Consider the following 23,345-nt stretch of genomic DNA (forward strand, 5'->3'; position numbering starts at 1 on the left):
ACATCATGCCTCGGTTCAGGAAAAATTGAGGAAAAGGAACATTGGTGGAGAGACCAACATCAGAGACAGAGCAAAGAAAAGAAAAAAATATATAGACTTTACGTCCTTCATTGCTACTTAAGAGCTTTGTCAAGGGATGACAAAGGAGACTTTTTAGACTTTTCCTCTTTTCAAGATGGACTCCTGTGTTGTATTTCATTTCAGAATTTGAAAATAATACATTTGAATATTTCTGTTGTAAAGAACAGAACTATTCCTGTGAGGGAAGAAGAGGAAAAAAAAAAAAAAAAAAGGCATTGGAAGTAATGGATCCTGCCAGGCATGCAGTAAGTGCTATACACAGTAGACAGCATCTTATGAAAAGATACGAGACATGGTATATTGATAAAATTTATCTTTCCTTGAGACAAAATGTAACATCTCTGGGGATTAGCTGTAGAGGTTTTTCTTAAGCTATGGTACCATTACACCCTGTCACATTTTAAATAACACTATATACACAAATATAAAACCAATGGCAAATATAAAATATTGAATACAATTTGGAAAAGAACTTGCTTCCCCAGAAATAAAATAAACAGCAAATATAGGATATGCCATTTTTTGATCATTTAGGATGATTCAAGCTGGGTTGCTCCAATTTCTTCTCTAGCCACAGCACCATATCATTTCTGTTCATTCTCTTGCAAGAAAAAAAAGAAAAAAAAAAAGGTAAATAAAAAGGTAAATTTTAAATTCAGATGGGGTCTCTGATTAAGCACATAAAAGAAGTACATAGCATTTTTGCTGAACTTTCTCACAAATCAATAACTTCTTTTTTCTGTTCTAATGCTTTTCTAACATTATGTGTGCTTAGTAAAATAGAGCTAATCCCAGACTGTGCATTAAGAAAATGACAGAGAGTAAATGACTTACTAGCTTTCAATATGTCTGAGATCATGGCTTCAAGATAAGTCATGTAATAAAGACCCAGTTGCCTGAAAGTAGTGACGCACAATCCTCTGCATCATTAAGAAATATGCCATATCCTTGTCAGAGTATCTCAAGCCTGGTGTCACTCACAGATAGCAAACCAGGGAATGCGTAAGTCACACTAAAATGAAGAATCTATGATTTATACCTCTTTTCTGCATCTTCTAACAAAATCTGAATAATAATAAAAAAAAAGATATGAATATAAATAACATGGCTAGACAGGAAGGTAACTTATTTCAGACAGTGAGGTAAAGGTCGGGATTTTTTGAAGCTACTTTCAGAAAACAAATCCCCCAAATCAAACCCTAAGACAATACAGAAATCCCTCTGCAATATAACATTTAAATATAAGTAAAATCATTTAATTTGTGTGAACTATTTGCTGTTGTCCTATCAAAACAATCTGATAAAATATAGTAGAAATCTCCTTGTTAAAAAAGAAAACACCCCTAATGCTGCAGTATACAACATATCCCAATAAACCTAATATTCATATTCTACCTTGACAATCAGATTTTTTTTTTAATATTCACATATCTACTTCTGTAAATATACAAATGAAATATTTCAAATGGAACATCAGAATGTTTCTTTTCAAAAGGAACATCACAGTGTTTTGTTTCACCAAAAGAATTTGCTGTTCTGTATGCCCACAACTGGTACTATTATGTAAAGATACGCTGATTAGCATGAATCAGGCACCAGAGGAATTCTAGAGCTCCTGAAATAAACTGAAAATAGACTCCAGCTGTGCTGTGTGCCAGTTTACCATTGGTTTCTAGTTTAGGATCCCTTAGACTACACTGCAAAGTACAGCACAAGCACGCTTTTTCTCTGGGAAATGACCAAGCATCACAGCCTCTTATTCCTGTAAACTGATCCAAGTCAGGGTCTATGACACGTGTGCACACGTTTTTTTGGTACCACACAGGTTCTCAGCTTCATCTGTGGGAATTCATCCCATTGCCAATCTGGGTCATAACGAAGGCCTTAAGCAGAAGTGGAGAGCCGCTTGTGCAGGGACTGAACATGCACTGCTGCAAGAAGATGACAAGGAGGAAAAGAAGAAGGGGATAAGAATGGGTGGAAATGGGGACATCTGTTGAAAGGTATTTGTGATGAGGATAGCTGCTGCTGTGAGTGAGAATGAGGAGAAGGACAGATTGCAGGCAGCAGAAACTTCAGAGCTCCACAAAGCAACATGGCTGCCAGGGCTAGACTCGCTCTGCATACTGAAAATATGCTATTTTCTTGTTATCAGAATTCAAGTAATTCCCTGGAAACTTCAATCACAAATACAACAACATGCATCATATGGAGTTAATTCTAACCATGTAAAAGCTGGAAAATCGGTATGAAGGCTTCCCATTCAGCCTGCTCTGTGTCCTGTGAAGGCATTGAGCACTTCACACAAAGATCAAGAACTGACTTTTGTCCAATTTTAAAAGGAATAGCTATAATTTAAGTTGTTTAAAAGCTTGCATGTGGTTCAGTGCATAACCGAATAAAGAAAAACATACATGTTTATAATAAAGGTATTAATTATTATTTTTCTGAGAACAGAGGAAAAAATTTCCTCCATTCCAAGACTGTATGCTTTTTTATTCTCACCTCCTTTGCCCTGGTTCTGAAGCTTCCATCTTTATTCCAACACTCAAATAAAAACCTTGATCATTTCATGCATGTTGCATTGCCTCTTACTAACCTTTCCCCTGTCATAATTTTCATTCTATTTTATCCAAATTTCTGCAATCTTCTTATTTACCACTGTTGTTTTCACCTGTACCTCCTGTCTTTTATTCCGGATGGCCATTCTATAGGCTACAGACTCACAATTTTTAATTAAGAAACAAGCAACTGGTGAAAATCAGACCTTATCTGTCTCCTTGTTCATTCTCTCCATATTTCTACTTGATCTGCATCATTTTTTTAAGGCAAAAGTTTCACGTCATTTTAAAACTTACAATGTTCTTTGACTGTGATCACAGAGAACAGTTTGACGAAGTGAAATGGAATGGTCTTTTCAGAAGAAATACTGATAATGAATTAATTTCATGGAGAACAGTGATGCACACCCTGTACTAATTAAATTTGTTAAAACAAAATTTAATTTTTGAGTTTGGAGGATTCAAGATTAATTTCCTCTCTCTCTTTTTTTTTTTTTTTTTTTCCAAAGCTCAAAAAATCAGATGCTTAGAAAGTTGTAAGATGCTATTTGAATTTCCAGACCTGCAAATAGAGATGGAGCAGAACGTTCTACGCTCCTACACTCCCTTAAAACGACTATTAGAAGTCCAATAGCATTATTGTATAATATTTATATATATATAATATATTGTATAATATTTATATATATATATATAAAGCAATTGGATGCCAACTAAAAAGTAAAAATAAATAAAGTAGTTTGCAAAGTCTCAGCTAATTCTGACAGGGAGCTCCAAAGTTATCTACTGATGGTTATGACATGGTCTAGAAGTACCCTCTTTTACAAAGTTTCAACCATCACTGCCTATGCACCATAAGCTACCTAGACCCTTATCTAAAACTATCTGGAGTGGATAAAAATAAATAAAAATAGTAATCTAGCTCTAGATTATGCACGCAAAGAAAATCAAATTTTCATAATTATATGGAAGACAATTATTGACAGTAAAAGATCAGTAAAAGTGGGAATCCCTCCTGGTGAAGTGTTGTTTCAGGAAAGACTAAGACAAGACTGATGTACTGCACAACTATGTACACCAATAACTGATTAAGAAAAAAATACATAACAAAAGTAACGAAAATCTACTGTGATACAGGATTTTTTTTTTCTGTTTTTGTGAACGAGATGAAAATTCTTCCCCATTTCTTCCATCTTTTTTGCTTGTTTTGTTTTTAAAACAACAACAATTATTGGTTCATGTAATAATTGAATAGGTGGGAGAAATAGGAAAAATATCTGTTTTTCCTTCCTTACAAAACCTTGTATGTCTCCCAGGGACAGAATGCTAAACTGTAGAGATTATTGGATTATTTATTTATTTATTGTTAGCCAAAGATGTTACACATGTTTTGTGGCTACACAACAAGACAGGAAGGGAAAAGAAGAAAAACGAGAAACTCTGTTTCTTACAGCTATTATTGGGAGGAAAAGCAAGAAATTTAAACTTGTTCAGTCTATTTTTGAAAATATGAGATTAGATAATTGTATGTAACTGTACAATATAACTGTACTATGTACAGATTAAGCTCTATTGTGCAGATAGAGCTGCAAAGTATTTGTCTTAAGGGTAGAGCAGGCCTTGAGTTTAGAATTTGAACAGTAGCTCAGCAGTCCTCCTATATAGTCAGTCATTACATCTCTACAGTGCTATTAGAAGCAAGTGCTATTCTGGCACTAACTTATTGAAACCTAATCCAGAAAACAATCAGTGTGTGCTTTAAATTAAACACATACTTTTGCGGGGAAATACTTCAGAATACGCTTTTGTACCATTTGGGACAACATAATTATACTTGTCATTCTTTCTATGGAGGCACTAAACTCCCAGAATCCTCTTAAAGCAACAATAAAAACATATGGTAGTGTTATATACTGTTTGGAGATATCATGATAGTCTTTGGAGGTATCACATGCTAGAAAAACTGTGAATAATGAGCTTAGACTTGAATAGCCATGTGACAAGAATCACTGTGACTGAAGCAAAACATAAAAATGTGGTTCTATCATGAAAACAAAAAGAAATATGAAATAGGCCATTATCCCTTTAACTATTAGTAAATTCCTAATTAACTAACATCTCATCTACTAAAATTGTACTGAATGAATAATCATTTCTGATTTACTCTAGAATAAAAGCACCTCCAAAGGGAATTCAAGTGGCTTATATCAAATTCCAGTTTGTGAACCTATTTGGATTTATATGAGCCAATATTAGCTCAATAAGTAGTCAAGTTTTAGAATTAAAAATAATAGTACTGGTTCACGTTTTCACAGACGTTAACATTAGGAATTTATAGAAAAACTTCTGTAGGCCCTCTCCAGAAAATAAAGTTATGTTAGAGTATTTTAAATCATTGCTACACAGTAAGATGTGGCTAGCCACCAGGGTTCTCTATCTGAATGCTTTTCCTCTTGCTCTATGTAGTCATTACTCTCAATCTCACTATTTGTTTTTCATAAAAATATATTTATCATTTGTATGACCACACAAAAACATCAAAAAGAATTTCCAAAATCATCCTTTGGGTACAGAGTTTGTTCTGGCTCCTCTCTGCTGTTCTGACATTTTAACAGCCCATTTTGATTTTGGCCTAATCATCTCATTCTGATTATCAGTTTTCTGTGTTTCTTTGACTGCATCAATCAGTCAGTTTCTTTGTTGTATCAATCAATGCTCAGTGCTGTAGCACAGATCTATGGATTTTGGTCTAGCATTTGGTATACTGAAACTTGATTTGATGCCATTTGTTTTGTTTGTTTTTATTTTCCCATGGCTTGTATTTTCATCTCTTTCAATAAATTTCTCCCCTTCAAGATTTTCCCCATCTTCATCCCAGGAATTCTGAATCTCCTAAGTTCATGTGGCTAAAATGGTACAGGTACCATTTGTAACCTTAATCTGAAACTACAGTAATGTACTTATGAATCAGATTGGTGTAATTCAGTGCTTTGGGCTACTCCAATCTTTCAATTTTCCTGCTGTTGACTTCTTTTTTTCTTTGCATCTCTTCAACATTTTTTCAGCATCTCTAGTATCATTTCAATAATTTCTCAAACTCTTAAAGCCTATCCAGTACTGAAGGACCTCTCTTCAATAAAGTCCTCAGACATGTATTTAGCATATAAACTGAGTGCTCCCATCCTCCTCCCATAACTGTCTAAAATTTTTGCTACGTTTCCATCCATTCATTTCAACCTCCATTGTATAAGAGCCTATCTACTGAATACAGTATATGCTTTCTTAGAAAGCAGTTATGTTATTAATGACTGTCAGGGTCTTTAAGTAATCGATTCTGACACAGAGATGCTAGATTCGGTTCCCTTTCTCAAGCATAAATAAGGTATTAAAAGCAGAAATAACCATCTGTTAAAATAAATAAAATTGTTAACAAAGCACTTTAAAGCTATTCAGTATGCCTTCATGCATGAAAACTTCTAATCTATTACTAAACCAGTTAATTAATTCTAGCAAAGACATTCTTTGAAACAAATTCATTATCAATAATTATCATTACTGTTACAATTAGTTGAAGTGCCTTCAAAGGACAAGTTGCTTGTAACCTTTAATTTTGAAAATAAAATCAAAAACCTGTATTTTCAGAAACTATGCAAGAAAATGCTGTACTGGAATTTAATGACAAGCTCTTTCCTTGGTATTCCATACTTGTTTTGATAAAATAATAAATAATAAACCCCACAAAATGTGATGGTTCTAAAAACAAATTTAGCATTCAATAATGTTCTCAAAAAGCCAGTATATTTTGCAATGTAGCCATAAAAACTTTGCAGTGACACTCCATAACACCCAATAAAAATCTTCCAAGGCCACACATAAAAAGCAACATCTTTTTAAGTGCTTGAAAAAAAACGAGACATACATAATTACATGCACATTTAAAAACCAATTTTGCTTCTTTTAATTAGTAGAAAACAACTGAGAGAAATGCAGTCCAGTGCTCTTCACCCCCAATAAATGATACAAGGAAAGAGGTCTTATGATACCATCAGACAGCCCCAAACCCATTTATTTATTTATTCATTACACAGCGGATTCTGTCTACTAATTTGAACCATCATTAGAAACCTCCTTTCTCCTGTTCTCAGGAGCAACAAGGAAGGCTGCTTTCTTCAAAAATCTAGGAGAGGTAGAAAAGCATAAGCAATAATCCTAACAATAAAGTATGCTTTTGCAGTGGGTGAGCTGCTTTCCCCTCCTGTCTGCGGGCATACAATACTTTGCTAGTCTGAGGTGACCCCCTAGAATCTACTGTTTTTTTGAGTCTGAATCCCATAAAAGCAAAGAGGGACTGTCCCTCTCTCAGAGCTATTTTTTCAGTCTGCCTGATGAGTCATGGCTTGTCATCATTTGGATTACCATTTTTAAGCTTTTCTATAGAAACACAAAGACTAAAAATATATGCTTTTACTGAGAGCTGAGATTCAGCCACGTGACCCCAGAATTAGTTCACTATTCCTTCACTTTGTTTCTTCAGAGCTTGGTGAACTATAGTTCTCTCTGTGACATCAGGATCATTTCCACAGCAACCAACTGAATTATTCCCCAAACCTTTGTATTAGGGAATAAGCAAAAGGATCAGACAAACTCAGAAAAGAAAGCTTCATTCTGGTTTCATGCAAATGACCACAGAAACAACCAAACAATAATGATAAAGAAATATGGAAGATATGTAGAAATGCAGGAAAAATAACAGTTACAATCAATGTTAATACATGTGATAGTGTATGAAAACACATTCAGCGACTTTAAGACCATATGTCAAATTTTTAATAATCGGAATATGTGTTCAAAGCCAGTGAAAGCTGATGCTGCAACACCAGACCTTAATGACTGGTGATATTTATCTGCAATCGTTTAACATTTCTTCCATATAGGAACTAGATAGGTACACAACTTTGACACTTTCACTAGCTTTCCTAAAATGGACAAATAAAGTGTGCTAGCATTAGCACACCTGAGACCATTTTCTCCTTAAAATTTTATTATCTCTAAGTGAAAGTTCAAAGTTTCTGAGCCATCTTAATTTTGACCTTGTCATTCAATCATTTGGGAATCAGAAAGAAGTCTTTAGGACAGGAATGGAAGCTAAAACCAGCTGGTGCTTCATTGAGCTGATCCTACTGTGGACCAATTTGTCAACATCTTTAAACAAATTTGAATTATAAATTTACTCTAAAGGCCTATAGCCTTGTCTGCTTTTACTGAATGGACTCATTCTCTGTGATTTATGATTTCTTGCTAGCAGTCTCCATTCAACAGCATGCAGCAGCAGTAGCCATGCATTTTGCTGGCTATAATCCCTTTACATCAGAACTCTTGAACAAGACAGATATTTCTGTTTTGCAGAGGGAAAAGAAATTAAAAACTTATTTCTGCTCTGCAGAGGAAAAGGGGGATCTTACAAACAGAGTATATTCCAGTTCTGCCATCTAATAGCCACAAATGCATATAAATTTACTGGTTTTGCCCTCTTAAAGTACATGTATGTCTCTATGCAACTGACACACAAAGGTTCTTGCACTCCAAAGAGGAGATGATCCCTGAAATTAGTTAAGGCATGAAAATAATGCTGTAGCAAGTCACTCAACATGACTGTATGCAATTACTGTACAAAATTCAAATGAAGTTATAGGAAAACCATCATTTCCTATAAGATTGTTTTAAATCAGAGTATCTAGTACCCTGAGAGGGTCTGAGAGATCTCAAATGCATTTGCCTTTGTCATGAAATAAAGTAACTCCTGAACAATCTGGCAAATTCTTTAGTCAAAGTATATAGAGGTTGGCATTCTTCTGTGTTGTCCTGTTCTCTAAATGGACTATTACACTTCAAAAAAATTGGATGACCTTCTTCAACATGGACATGGAAGGAGGAACCAAGTTCTGCATGTCACCTATCATTCATATACCCACATGACTGCCATGAAGAGGTTCCTCCTTACTCACAGTTGTGGATGAAGTCAGTATGACAGTTTAACCTATAAACTACAAAACCACCTGATTTCCGTCTGGGCTTAAATACATCTGCCAGTCACAGATAGGAATAGATCATGGAACTTTAAACATTTTAGGTCATCAGGAAGCCTGTTTCAGAGAGCCAAATTATACTATACTATTGTACCTTTCTTGGCTTTTTCCTTCAGAAATGTTTGGCTTATCACGCTTACGTTATATTCTCTTCAAGACCTAACAGAATTCCTCGTGAGAGAAAGAGATCCATTAATACTTCTGCTACTGACATTGGTGCCCAGTGTTCCAGTGCCCTCAATGACTTAATCTACAAAATAACCTTCAGAGACAAAATCCCAGCTATGACTGGATAGGTGGAAAAATAACTCACACCTTCATAACTTGTCTACCCCGGATTTCAGTGTAACGTGTCAAAGTCTAGTACCCTCATTAGCACAGACTATATATATCCACCTTCCTTTGGACGGAGTTCAGCTTGTTCAGTTATTTTAAGGAACAAATCTGACTAGAACCTTGTGGTGGTTTTACCCAGCTGGGCAGCTAAGCTCCACCACAATGACTCTCTCACTCCCCCTCCTCAGAAGGAGGAGAAAAGGAGAAGATACAAGGGGCTCAAGGGTTAAGAAAAGGACAGGGAGATCACTCACCAATTATCATTGCAGGCAAAACAAACTCAGCATAGGGAGATTAGCTTGTTAGGAATAGGTAATAAATAACATTAGAGCAATGAGAAACCATAACAAAAAAAAAAACAACAAAACTTTATCTTTCACAGGGGTATGGGGATGGAGGCTGTGGTCAGTCCCTGACACTTCATCTCCGCTGCTCCCTCACGGTCACTCTCTGCCCCTGCTCCACGTGGGGTCCCTCCCATGGGATGTTGTCCTTCATGAACTAAGCCTGCAGGGGCTGCCCACAGGCAGCAGCTGCTCAAGAACTGCTCCCACATGGCTCCATACCATGAGGTTCATCCCCCAGGAGAAAACTGCTCCAGCATGGATCCCCCACGGGTGGTAGATCTCCCCAGGCCCCCCGCTCCTGCGTGGGCTCCTCTCCACAGGTTGCAGCTCCGACCCAGGGCCTGCTCCATCGGGGGCTCCTCCACGGGCTGCAGCATGGAGATCTGCTCCATGTGAGACCCATGGGCTGCAGGGGGACAGCCTGCTCCACCAGGGTCCCCTCCACAAGCCTCAGGGGAACTTCTGCTCCCAGCCTGAAACACCTCCTGCTCTCCTTCTTCTGCAATGACCTTGGGGGCTGCAAGGCTGTTTCTCATTCCTCACTCTCCCAGCTGCAGTTGCACAGCAGTTTTTTTTTGTTTGTTTGTTTGTTTGTTTTCTTTCCTTTCTTAAATCTGCTCTCACAGAGGGGCAAACAACCCTGCTTATTGGCTTGGCTCTGGGCAGTAGCAGGTCCCCTTGGAGACCCCTGAAACTGGCCCTTATGATGTAACATGGGCCAGCTTCTGGATTCTTCTCACAGATGCCACCCCTGCAGCCCTCAGCTACCAAAACCTTGCCACGTAAACCCAATACAAACCTACATCTATAAGATATTTCTGCTCTGTTTTCTCTGACTTAATACAACAAAGTAATTTACACCCTGAATTTAAATTCACTGAGCTTAAGAGAAAACTAGTGTTATATCAGTAACGCTCAGCTCTCTAAACTAAACCAAGTGCCCCACCAAACCCTTGAGTAGGACACTGATTTCTCAGAGGCAGATTTTTAGTTCCCAGTTACTTACTCTTGGGATCTGAATCCTAGTTCTCTGTCAACAACTGGCCACTCCACACTATTCCATCATCACTAAGCCTTGCCTGCAAAGAGGGAATCTCTCACTAGGTTAACTATCTTTCTCCATGAAGTGCATGATGACATCTGACAGTCTCTCAGAAAACTTCACAAGAATTTAATTTCCTTCATTGTTACAGCGGCAGAAACTCCTAAAATCCAATACTTAGTCTAAAACTTTTCAGTACTCACTAGCGATTTTCTCTCTCCCCTTCCCAAACAGCCAAAAATAGTTGCTTTTAGCAATCTGTATTCTTTGATGAGGCCCGATCTCTCATTATAATTAGTAAAAGGCAATATGGCATTAGAAGCCTGGATTCCTCTGAGGGACTGGGTAATTGCTCATAGCTTTTGGGGCTACTGCTGGCCAGCTGCCACATGTATAAAGTTCCCCAAAGGTTATCATTTATACCCACTGTAAAATAAAATCTTTTCCATCTGTGAGGGACAGAGAATCAAACCTAAACAAGAGTCTCTGGCAACTTAATTCTGGACCAAAACTTCTGTTGGCTTTCCTGTTTCTCTTCAGAGATCTTTTTCACTAGCTCTTCCTCCTTTTCCCCTATAAAATTATTACAGTGTCTAGCTCTTTCAGTAGCTATTGATGTTACATCAAAAGATGCTGCAGCTCTTCTGATGCTCTTCCTGTTCTCACAGCCATTTCAGTAGCACTCCAACATCTATTTCTATCTTCAGGCTGTGACAGTTTGCCCAAGTTCTCCTCCACCAGCCTGGGAAAAAATCACTGCCAAATATTTTGCAAAACGTCTTTTCAGGCTTGTTCCTCAGGGCACATTTTGTTGACAAATTCAAAAGGACAACACAAAGCTATTTCCCCAGAGTACACATGCTGCCAGAGCTCAGAGGCCTTTTCCTTTGCCTCTCTCCCCCTACTAAGGGAAGGGCAGACCTTTCTTCTTTCTTTTAAAACCTATCTGAATCATGAAACAGTCTTGCTTTAACTGTTTCTTGTCCCTTCAATAATTTCTCATTCGCTTATGGAGCAGAATCCTCTGAACTTCTATTAACATATGATTTGGACTATAACAGTCATAAACATCCATTTAATAAAATCCTTTTTACTAATGACACAGAAAAAAGAAAAAAGAAAAGGAAAAAGAAAAAAAAAAAAAAAAAAAGAAAGACAAAATAAAATTAAAAAAAAAAAAGAATAAAATAAAAAAAAAGAATAAAAAAAAAAAAGAAAAAGAAGGACACAATACAAAACCGTCCAAACTGATCAACCTTACTCTACAGGCAATAATCACAGGTAAGCAAATGGATTACCTTTATGGCTTCTCTTTAATGTCCCTACAATTCAGGCTGGTATTAGAAATATTACATGTATTTTAGAAGAAGCAACCTCTGCCTCAAAAGCACTGTATTAAGTATCTAACCCAGCTACTAGTAGCTAACCCAGCTAATGCACCCTATGCATTTTAAGTGACATTTTCATGCAAAAATACCCTGCACCTTTTCACTTTCTTTCTCACAGAAAGGCCTGATCATGAAATCTAAAGGAGAAAAAAAGAAGAAAAAAATGAAAGAAAAAAGGAATTTATCTTAGCATACATATTTCTCTCCATTTGGCATAGACTACATGGCTATTATTACAATTATTACTGCATAAGGAGCACCCCCATCATCTCAGTTCTTTTTCTCACTTACTCTTCACAGGTATTTTAAAGCCAAGCAAAAATCTAATGCAAAACATTCCTACTGTTCTCTCTTCATAAAAAGATAAAATTTTAAATTTGACCAGAAAGGAGGACACAGAGGAACTGTCATTGGAAATAATTATTCTCCCCAAATAAATAAATAAATCCGCACACATGCAAATTAGCTGCAAAGAGGCAAGTATTAATTAATATGCTCTTTGAATTCTAGAAATAATCTTTTCTTCATTCTAAAGTAATACTTAAACTGTTCCAAAAATTCTTTTGAAGCCCCAGATTCTTATTTGGTGAGCAGATGAAGGAAGGTTTTAAACTGCAAGTATAAAGTTGACTCAACTTGAGCTCAAAATTAATTCTGTAAAATGAAATTATAGATAATCTTTGGACTGTGGAAAGACTATCCTTCAATGAGATATTATATTTATATTACTTATTTCTAACTACATTGAATTACAGTATTTTGTAAAGATATTAACTTACTGGAAGATATTTACATACTACTAAGTTCCAAGTATTTACTGGAGAGAAATATTCTGTGATTAAGAACAAGTATTGTAGAACCCATACTCTTTGCTGTTCAACTACATTTATGGATACTGGAAAAAGCTGGTATGTATTCCAGAAAGGAATTTTAAATTCAGAGTTTTTGTTTACTAGGTAAAAAACATATATTGATAACATGATTCTCAGCTTTATATGTGATGAAGAGGACAGACAGACAAGATGTGGTAGGAACTTCTTCATGAGATAGCAAGGAGAGTATCTGGACACAGAGCTAAGTGAAGGCCTTGTTTATTTAACTATGTTTGCAAGAATATAATGAAACACACAAGATCGTTGGACTATATTGAACTGGAACAAAGTGTCTTTCAGTCAGAAAGTGAAAAATATCTCTATTCAACTATTAGGATCCAAGTGAGGAGTTTAACAGGTGCTTTTAGCAAGAGATCCATATATCTTTTTTGGCAACCAAAATGGGAGTTGAGGCTGAAAGACCTCTTAAGGCCAGGACAGCTTGATCCATACTGAATCCAGTTGCAGTTTTTCACATATAACATAACTCTAGAAGTCCTTTAAGCCTATTGTTTGTGCAGCCTGTATCTCAATATAGTTTGAAAATTCTTTACATGACTGAAGTTAGTTGATGCACAAGGGAAGCAACACATTTAGTTTCCTCCTAAATTCTGTTACAGGTCAGAAGGTCTGAAGAAGCGGCACTTGATTTCTCCTTTAAAACCCAGATGGGCCTATTCCTTTGTTATTCTCAGAAAATGTCGTATGCATAAATGTGCTTCCAGCAAAGTATTGCTCCAGCAGTCATCTTCATAAAAACAACTATTAGACCACAAATGTGATGTGTGCTTGTGTAGAGAGCAGCAGCTGGGGGTGCCAGAGAAGCAAAGGACTATCTCACTTTGTAGCCAGCTTAGGCTGAAGGGATTTGGTGTGAGGAAGAAACTGTGAAGGTGTTTTTTTGTTTGTTTTTCCTCCTGACAGCTAAGCTAATATGCAAAACACAGGTAAAACTATTTTAGGAAGACTACTTTCTGGGTGGACAGGTACATAAAATGCAGAACACATACTCATTTATTTTCAGGAGTGGAGTTAGTGTTCTTAAATTTACTCAGGCTTTATAAAAATAAAATAAATAAAGGCACTTGAGCATTCATGTTCTTTGGACTCACCCATTGAAGGTATCTGTTATCTGTTTTGTATCAGCTATAGTAAATGCTGTGAAGCACCCTCCTGCTGCCAACATTTAGTATTTGAGCATTACAATACAATAAAGAACTGTTAAGTGTGAATTCTGAATTACATCCAGCGAGCTCAGGTTAGTCTATGCTCTCTAGCGGTTTGCTTAAGAATCTCGTTATGGTTTCTTTTAATTTAGTCTACTAATCCGTGTTATTACTTTTGATTTGCACACCAAAATATGTGTGCACTAATATAGATATCAGAAAAAACACTTTTTGGAGGTCTTACTGAGTGAATTCCCTGTACTGCTTTCTTTCAGTCTCATGACGTTTTTGAGAAACTACAGTCTTTATTCCATTATTCACTTTAGGCGTGATTCAAACTTAAATAGGGAATATGAATATTATATTTTGTAAATTTAAGAAAGTTCATGTGTTAAAAATTTCTAAAGCGAATATCACGTTACAATTCAGGTAAGATTTAGGAAGTAAGGCCTACATATCAAACTGAATGAATGGCAGAGCAAATAAAAATCCCAAGTAACAGCAGGAGAGTGGAAAATGAGTCACTTTGCTATACCTTCCCTACTGTATTCCAGAGACCTTCAAAAAAACACAAACAAAACCACTCTCCAGCATAAGGCAAGGCTGCAGGATCATGACACTTTTTTTTTTTTTTTTTTTTTGGCATGCATATTCCAGAAAGTTTAACCTTCCTACAGTGTTACTTTACCAGTGTTATCATCGCTCCTTCCAGCAAGAGTCTCCAAGGCTCCTCAGGAACTACAGGGTATCTTATTTCATAAACCAGGAATTTCATCAAGTCTTCTCATTCCTTTTAAACTTAAATAAATCATGAAACTACTAAACTTCACACTAAAATGTGAATTGCCATTGATTCCTGCAAAATTTTGTTTAATCTTTTATGACTGGAAGTACAAACACAAAGAAGCACGATGGTCAAATGACATTGTTGATACAGAAGTGTACCAAGGCACTGTGACCTACGGGATTATATCATGAAAGGAGATTCACTGGCAACTCTAGCCAGCCAAATTCTGCTAGGATTTTTACTTCACTATTTTGTCACGTTCAACAAGGACAATGGAATTTCAAAGCAATTATATATTCAAACTTCATAAAGCTCCACATAATTACTATACAGTAGTGAGTAAAGGCATTTACTAACACAATATTTCATATCTCTGCATGTTAGATAAATAACAAATTTGAAAATGTTGGATCCAATTATTTTTTAATAAACAAAATTGTGTTTTAAAGTCTTAAACACACATTTAAAGATACTGTTATTCAGTCATTTAGCAAAATTAAATTAGACAGATCACAGGTTCAAAATATGGCCCATATCTGGTTTATATTCCCCTGGAATTATGTATCAACCATTATATATTATTATATACTATTAACATTTTTTTTCTTATTGCCTCTGAAATTTAACTATTTTTACAAAAATAGTTATAGAGGCCTCACATTTTCATACAACAAACATCCTTCTGTTCCAGACAACCAGAGGAAACGAGAAAGAGCACAGTTTAAGGACATCATGTCTTTCTTTTATATATACACAAACAAATCCAAACAATTTTACCAAACACATTATTCTGATATCAACAGCAATCAAAGCAAAGACTCTGAATTATGATGTGTGCAAGAAGTGTTGGAGGAGGAAAGGAAAGTGAAAGGAAAAGAAACATGTTAACAGCCCTGCCCAGTAACGAAGAGTAATGAAGATGACAAATACTTTGGCAAATGCTGCACTGAAGGTTTAAATTATAAGAATGTATAGGGAAAAATAAACGAATAAATAAAAAATAACAACACTGTAACTGTTATATCTCTCTGTATTAGAGATCTTACACATCTAGTACTGGAGAAAGAAAAACAAAACAAAAAAACACATTTAAAACCTTTTCACAGGAAAAAGCAAATGTTTACAGAAGGAAATATTTTCATTAAAACTGCTATATTATGTTTACTATCCATTTTATGATGCATTTTAAAAGAAGCAAGTTTCTTCATATCAACATCAAACATACAATTTTTTGTTACAATGCTTTCTGAAGCCAATGCAACATCAATATAAATTTTGTATGTGTTCTTTTTAAGCTCTTTATATTTTCATCTTGTCTCCCTTTGTTTAATATTTCTGTACGCTACATACAAATAAAAGAAGTATTAGAAAAGTTTGAACATTCATTTCTCAGACTCATACCAGATACCTAAGGAAGAGATTCTAACTGATTAAGTACTGAAGAGGTAGCAATGTCTTTAAATTATTAAACTTTATAACTATTAAAGGAGAAATGAAATAGCTCCTTCTTTGGTAATATCACTAATATTTAAAACAATATGTCGAGTAAGTTTCCTTCATCCCTAAAACTTACACTTTGAGACAGGATGGTGGCATGGGGAAGAAACATGATTTGTTAATAAATAGAATACTTTAAACTTTACAGCAATACAATAGTAGAAAACAGTGAGATTCATATACTCCTGTTCCAGAAAGCATCATGTAAATATTTCTACCTATTTGTTGTTGTTGTTGAATGAAATTGCATTATATAAATACTTCATACTTCAAATTCATACTTCAACTTGGTATCATAATGTATTATGAATCCCAATAGTAAATTCCACTGGAATGTGAAAAAAAGTTAAATCTAACAATCATTTTATTATTATTTTATTAAGTTACTACACTGATGAACAATTAATTAGATGCTGTGGTGTCATAGGCACAAAAAAGAAATCAGTGGTCTTCATTTACTTTACATGCTTTATACTTTGTAATGAAATGTTTCCTTTAGTAATAAATCAACAGCATTCATAAATTAAGAGACTTGATCTTATTTATGATACAGGAAAACTTCTGAAACATTCTTGAACTTTAGTTCAGTTCCTATCAGGCTTTACAAACTGCCACCTAAATCTGACTTCTCGTGTTTAGTATCTAGTCCCATAAGCATGCAATTCTGAGTTATTTATTCAGGAAAATTAATGGAATTTTTGCCTTAATAATAACTAAAGAGCTGTATCTTCAGCTTAGGCAGATTTTTATTTCCCGGTCTTGTATGGGAGATAACCAACTTCAAATTTACTACAATATTAGAAACATCTTCATATTGAACAGCTAGATTTGTTTCTACTGGAATTTCCATGTTTCACAGAATCACAGAACTGTAGGGGTTGGAAGGGACCTCGAAAGATCATCGGGTCCAACCCCCCTGCCAAAGCAGGTTCCTCAGAGCAGGCTGCCCAGGTAGGCGTCCAGACAGGCCTTGAATATCTCCAGAGAAGGAGACTCCACAACATCCCTAGGCAGCCTGTTCCAATGCTCCATCACCCTCACCATGAAGAAGTTATTTCGCATGTCAGAGTGGAACTTCCTGTGCTCTAACTTGCAGCCATTGCCCCTTGTCCTATCCCCACAAACCACTGAGAAGAGGTTGGCTACATCCTTCTGTCCCCCACCCCTCAGATATTTATATACACTGAGGAGATCCCCTCTCAGTCTTCTCTTCTCCAGGCTGAACAGACCCAGGTCTCTCAGCCTTTCTTCATAAGGAAGATGCTCCAGGCCCTGTATCATCTTTGTGGCCCTCCACTGGAGTCTTTCCAGGAGATCCCTGTCTTTTTTGTACTGGGGAGCCCAGAACAGGACACAGTACTCCAGGTGAGGCCTGACCAGGGCAGAGTAGAGGGGGAGGATCACCTTTCCTCCAAGAGTGAAAAAGCTTTCCTCTTAAACCTCACTCTAGTTGCCTACAAATTGTAATGATGAATTTAAGAAGGCAAAGTTGTAGAAATACACTCTCCAAATACACAGTCATAATCAGGCTAAGTGGTATCGCACTGAATAATAACTGTTCAGTAAAGAAGAAAAAAGTTACTGTGTCACTGACTGGTTTTCTTTGTTTGCTTTTTCTTTTCCCCTGAAGAAGAGATTTTCTGGATGAAAAAAAAGCCGTAGACGTGAATGATAATTTAACCACTTATTTAACAGTGAATAATATTAATAATACAATAATACTGTAACATGTTAACTATCTAATGACTCCAGTTTAATATTCTATTCTACAGTTACAAATATCCTTAATTTTTAAGTAGAGGCAAAATGACATATTTTAGAAAGTACTTACATTCTGCGTATTTCTGAAGCTGAGAGAATTCTCCAGGACTAAGGTTAACCCACTTCTCCTGGCTCGTCATAATGGCAGAAATGGTACTCGTTAAATATCAGAAAAGCATTCCTTTTGACCAAGTTGATACAAGCTCCATAAAGATCTGTAGTTTCAGTTCACAGTGCTTGAAGACTTGATAGGTGGCATTAGTATAAAGTTTCTGATGCTATGAGCTGTTCCCAATTCGTTGGTCCAGCGGTGAGATACAGCACTGTTAAAATAAGGTCAAACATTAGAAGTCTAAATACCAGTTCTACTACTAGAATAGCTGTAACTGATAAGTATTTTGTCATACCTAGTTTTGCTCAAAATTTGTATATAATTAGTTTTATAATGTCTATAACTAGTTTTATAATAAATTTTATTTTCATATTTCCAATTGCTTATGTGCAGCATTGATCATGAATTATTATCTTATCCATTGCTTATGATCAAATTGTATCTGGATAATTTGTGTGGGGATGTTTTTTCAGTAATATCCACTGCAGATACTATTTATCGGTAACATTATTCCCCTATAATTTTAAATGAGACTCAGATAACAAGGTTTGTATCCAATTATGTTGTTGCATAGTGTGGCCTTGTCAAAAATGTTCCAAAGCTTCAGTCTCCCCATGTGAAAATGAAATTAATTGTATTTAGCAATTTTGTGAGATATTCATGAGAGCTATTTAAATATTAACTGTTCTAGCAAAATAGTAGGGGGTTGATTTTAAGAATATGTCACAACATTGCTGAAGACACTATTAAAAAATCAAATATAATTTGCATTGTTGCAAATTGGTTCAGACAAAAATATCAAACTTTGGGTACCATCTCATTCAAGTTCTACATTGTTTTTACCTCTGTAAGCAGACCTTACGAACGAAATACATTACCAACACCACTCCTTGCACAACAGGTAGGATACCTTTCATCTAATTTTATCCATCTGGAAGTCAGGTATCTCATCTAAGGTTGTCAGCTAGGGCTCTCTCTTTAATCAGCAGAAAGAGACAGGCAGCCCAGACAGCAATTAATCCCTCCAGTTTCAACATAATCTTAAGATGTGATGAATTACCTTCTTGCAGTATTTATCTTTCTCTATTGATTGCAGAGGTTGCCTAGATGACAAGTTTAGACTAGAAAACTAATTTTAGACTGTAAGTGGAATCTCTTTATATGCCTAGCAATAGCGTTATTTACAAGGGTCAGATTACAAACAGAGCAAAGGAAAAAATCAGTCCTGAAGAGACTGACGTAATAAAAGAAAGAGCTTAAGAAGGAAGATGTTGGCAGCTGGGAGAGGAGAAGAAAAGGCATGTTGTCTCAGTTTGAAGAGATGGGGAATAAATAAAAATAAAAAGCAGAGTGGCTAGGAACAGAAGAATATATATATACAATTTATTATAATATAATCTACATATAATATTATCTACATATATATATATATATAAACACAACTCATTAACCCAATTATAGACAACATTTATTTATTATATATATTTGTCTCCTTGTCTCATATATATGAGCATCACTCCTGGACAAAGAAATTCAGGAAGACACCTTAGTCCCTAAGTATACTTTCATTGTTTATGCCCTTCTTGATGAATGTATATGTGTATTAATAGAAAGTCGCATCATCCAAATACAGTAATAGGTGTGCAACAACTGCCCTGTATTTTAAAATTTGAACCAGAAGACATTCCTACACTTCCTCAAGTTAGAATAAAACATAAGGATAAGTTAGAAAGGGTAAAATTTAGGAGCTGAGTGAACAAACAGCAAAAGCTAATAAGAGCATGGAGACTGAGATGGAAAAAGCAATATTAATATGGATAATGTTGGCCAGGAATGAGGCTCATCAGCCTTTAAACATCAGTGAATCACCGTTAGTGCCAGAAAAAGGGGACTAACTACAAAAGCTGAAACTGACATTCAATCAAAAAGCTATCATTCTGTCTGGAGAGCCTCAGTCCTCTTATTTAAAACAAGAGAAAATAATGATGGTCAATAGAGACATTTTAATCAAATTAGAGACGTTTCATTTCTAAAAGTTGATTAGATTGTATTGAAGACAGTTTTATTTCTTCAAATATTTTTTCATATTCGTGACAACTAATTAGGTTTTACTGAAAATGGTTTTATATTTGCATAGTTGATTTAATAGACTCAAAATTTTATACCGTGATTTCATACAGTATTATTTTTTTGAATTAGGAACTACATTAGCTTCATTACCTGTAAAAGCTAACACTGTTGAATGCTGTACAGTTAGAGATCATCTCAATTATTGAATATGAGTGTTTGTGATAGGAAGCCTAGCATTAGAATTGCTATGGTTGGCAAGGTAATACCTGCTGTGGGCTCTAAACTGATCAGTCTATTCACATGCAATATCTTTAACTGAACTCTGTCTATAGGGATTGCTACATCCACAGTACATGGACAGTGAAAATGAACACTTTGTCATTGACTTCCCCTTCTCCAACTTCAGATCAAAATCATCAACTCTGAAACAGGATATCCTTTCTCCTTTACCTGACATCCAGGCTCACCCTGTGAACAGCACTGCAAGAAAAGCCAAGACCTGAATGAGATGGGAGAGCAATGGAAAATTTGGTATGGCAGTCCACAGGAAAGAAAATGGAATGTGTAAACATAAAGCCAACCAAGTTTTCATGGAAGACAATAAGAATTTAAGGCTACATTGTAATTCTGGAAAACTCCCTAAATACAAATCCTACCTTAAAAAGAGAAGATGTGGGGGATCCAGTGTAACTAATTTGCCAAGCTTAATCCTGGAAAGGTAATGGGGAGGTAGACAGTCACTGAGGATGACTAACTGGTCTTTGGGCTGCTGCCAGATTCTGTACATCACCTCAGTGCCTATGATGCAGGAATATGCAGAAACATAATGGAGAAAATCTCAGGAAAAGAAATTTCATACAGGCTTCCCTTTTCAGTTTTCAATTAGGTTCTGCAGTAGGGGAGTCCTAAATAAGGAGAGGTAGTTCCCTGAATCTGACTTTTTTTTTTTTTTTTTTGTACTTAAACCTTTTATAGTGTCTTTTTCCACATTCTATATATAGACAACAATATAGCTGTAAGCAATCATGTACATTACATAGATGCCAAGGCTAAGAGCCATTGATGCACATTTACATTATATGATGTCTCATTTGTAAAGATTGAGATCTCCTATATCTTACAAAAAAATCTTAATTTCTGTACAAGATTGGTTTACAGCATCTTTTTCAGCACAGTTTAATTTAAATGCCTACTTTTGCACATTATTTTAGTGCTTTCTCTCTCTCAGTGCTTGAGGATAGTCATGCAGTGAGAAAACTATACACAAGTGCATAAAGAAGAAAGTAGTTACAGGAGGAGTACATAACAGAAAGAAAAAGAAAGGAAAAAAAAAGAAAAAGATAAATTACTTCAAAGAACACACTATAGAATACAGTTAAAACATACAGAATGACAGGTAGGTATCTCTTCTACTGATCCTCAAAGAGTTTAACCCATTCCAGGAAACATGGATTTGTGCACACATTTCGTTACTATCTGCTTAGATACAATTCACAGCCTGACACAAAGCAGTCCTCACAATTAAGAGAAATCAGGCTGTATTAATGAATCATTCATTTTATCACATAAAGAAATATATATATAAAAAAACCTGTCTACTGTGACTAAGATTTTTTTATTATATATATATATTTTTTTCAATTCTAGTCTCCCTTTCAAAAACTTGTTTTTCTTTACGTATTTTAGGTTTTATACAGTTTTTCTGTCAAGATTCCCACCACTTCACATAACCAAATTAGGAAACAAAACTTTGTTAGAAACTCTACAAATCCAATTTCTCAGCATTCAGACAATAATGCTAACAAACTCAGATTTCCAGGAATCCACCATGCCCTTGAAATTCTCTGCTGCTCTGAAGAAACCACCCTGAAGAACAGAGAAGAGACAGGAATATAAAATGGAGGAAAAGATAATAGATAAGAGCATATACACTATATGTTAGACTCAGCACTCACATCATCTCATCACAGCTCATAAAGTCCTTACTGCAAGGAAATGGAATTTCTAGAAAGTACGGGGAAAAACTATTACTCTCAGTTCTAAAGAAACAAATCAACAATACTGGGTTCAGCTTCAGACACCATATCCAGAGGATGACTGTGGTCTGTGCAAAGAGGCATGATGTTCAACAAGGCTAAGTGCTGGGTCCTGCAATTAGGTTGTACCAACCCAACACAGTGGTATAGGCTTACGTAAGAGTGGCTGGAAAGTTGCTTGGAAGAAAAGGACCTGGGGGGTGCTGCTTGACAGCTGGCTGAACATGAGCCAGGAATGTGCCCATATGGCCCAGAAGGCCAATGGCATCCTGGCCTCCATCAGAAATAGTGTGGCCAGTAGGACAAGGGAAGTGATTGTTCCCTAGTACGTGGCACTGGTGAAACTACACCTGAAATACCATGTTCAGTTTTGGGCCTCTCAGTACTAGGATATTGAATTGCTTGAGCGTGTGCAGAGAAGAGCAACAGAGCTAGTAAAGGGACTGGAAAACAAGACTAATGAGGAGTGACTGAGGGAACTGCAGCTTAGCCTGGAGAAAAGAGGTTGAGGAGAGACCTCATCCCTCTGTATAACTACCTGAAAGGAGGGTGTAAGTCTCTTATCTCAGGTTACAAGTGATAGGACGTTAGGAAATGGCTTCAAGTTGTGCCAAGTGAGGTTTTGATTGGACATTAGGAAAAATTTCTTCATTGAGAGGGTAGCCAAGCATTTGAATGGGCTGTTCACGGAATTGGTGGAGTCCCCATCCCTGGAGGTGAGACACGTGGATGTGGCACTAAGGGACATGCTTTAGAGGCAGGACTCAATAGGTCATATTGATGTCTGGACTTTATGAATGTCTTTTCCAACCTCGATGATTCTACAATTACAAATATGTCCAGCTCCTCAACCAACTCAACTCCCTCCTGAAAGGGAGGAATGCTTCTTCTGGGGTCCATCCTCACTACTGTGACTGAAAGCACAAACCTCTTCTTAACACATACCTTAAGGAGCTTTTCTATATTAATTGTAACAGAGAAACCTGAAACAACCAAGAAACTGGCCTTTGGAATTATCCAGCTATTTTTGACTTCCTGAGAATATTGTACAGATGCACATCTCACATGTAACTTCATCAGTAATTTCCAATTACTCCATAAAGTGAGGACGGGATAAGGTTGATGCCAAGAAGGGGTGCAAGTGAGAAAATGGTGATTTTAAAAAAGCATCCTCTATTGTATATGAGAGTCAGAACTTCAAGT

General features: G+C 36.1%; 1 protein-coding gene across 1 annotated transcript in view; it reads right to left on the minus strand.

The window, feature by feature from the left end:
- The window catches only part of DGKB (diacylglycerol kinase beta), a 358,914-nt gene that overhangs the window by 307,887 nt on the left and 27,682 nt on the right, over positions 1–23,345 (minus strand). The window contains exon 2 of the mRNA XM_082754883.1: positions 17,995–18,247. Coding sequence (XP_082611009.1) covers positions 17,995–18,064 — 70 coding nt within the window. The 5' untranslated portion in view covers positions 18,065–18,247. The remainder of the gene's footprint in view (positions 1–17,994; positions 18,248–23,345) is intronic.

Source organism: Aythya marila, assembly GCF_965140915.1.
Source record: "Aythya marila genome assembly, chromosome: 2".
In the NCBI taxonomy this organism is placed as follows: Eukaryota; Metazoa; Chordata; class Aves; order Anseriformes; family Anatidae; genus Aythya; species Aythya marila.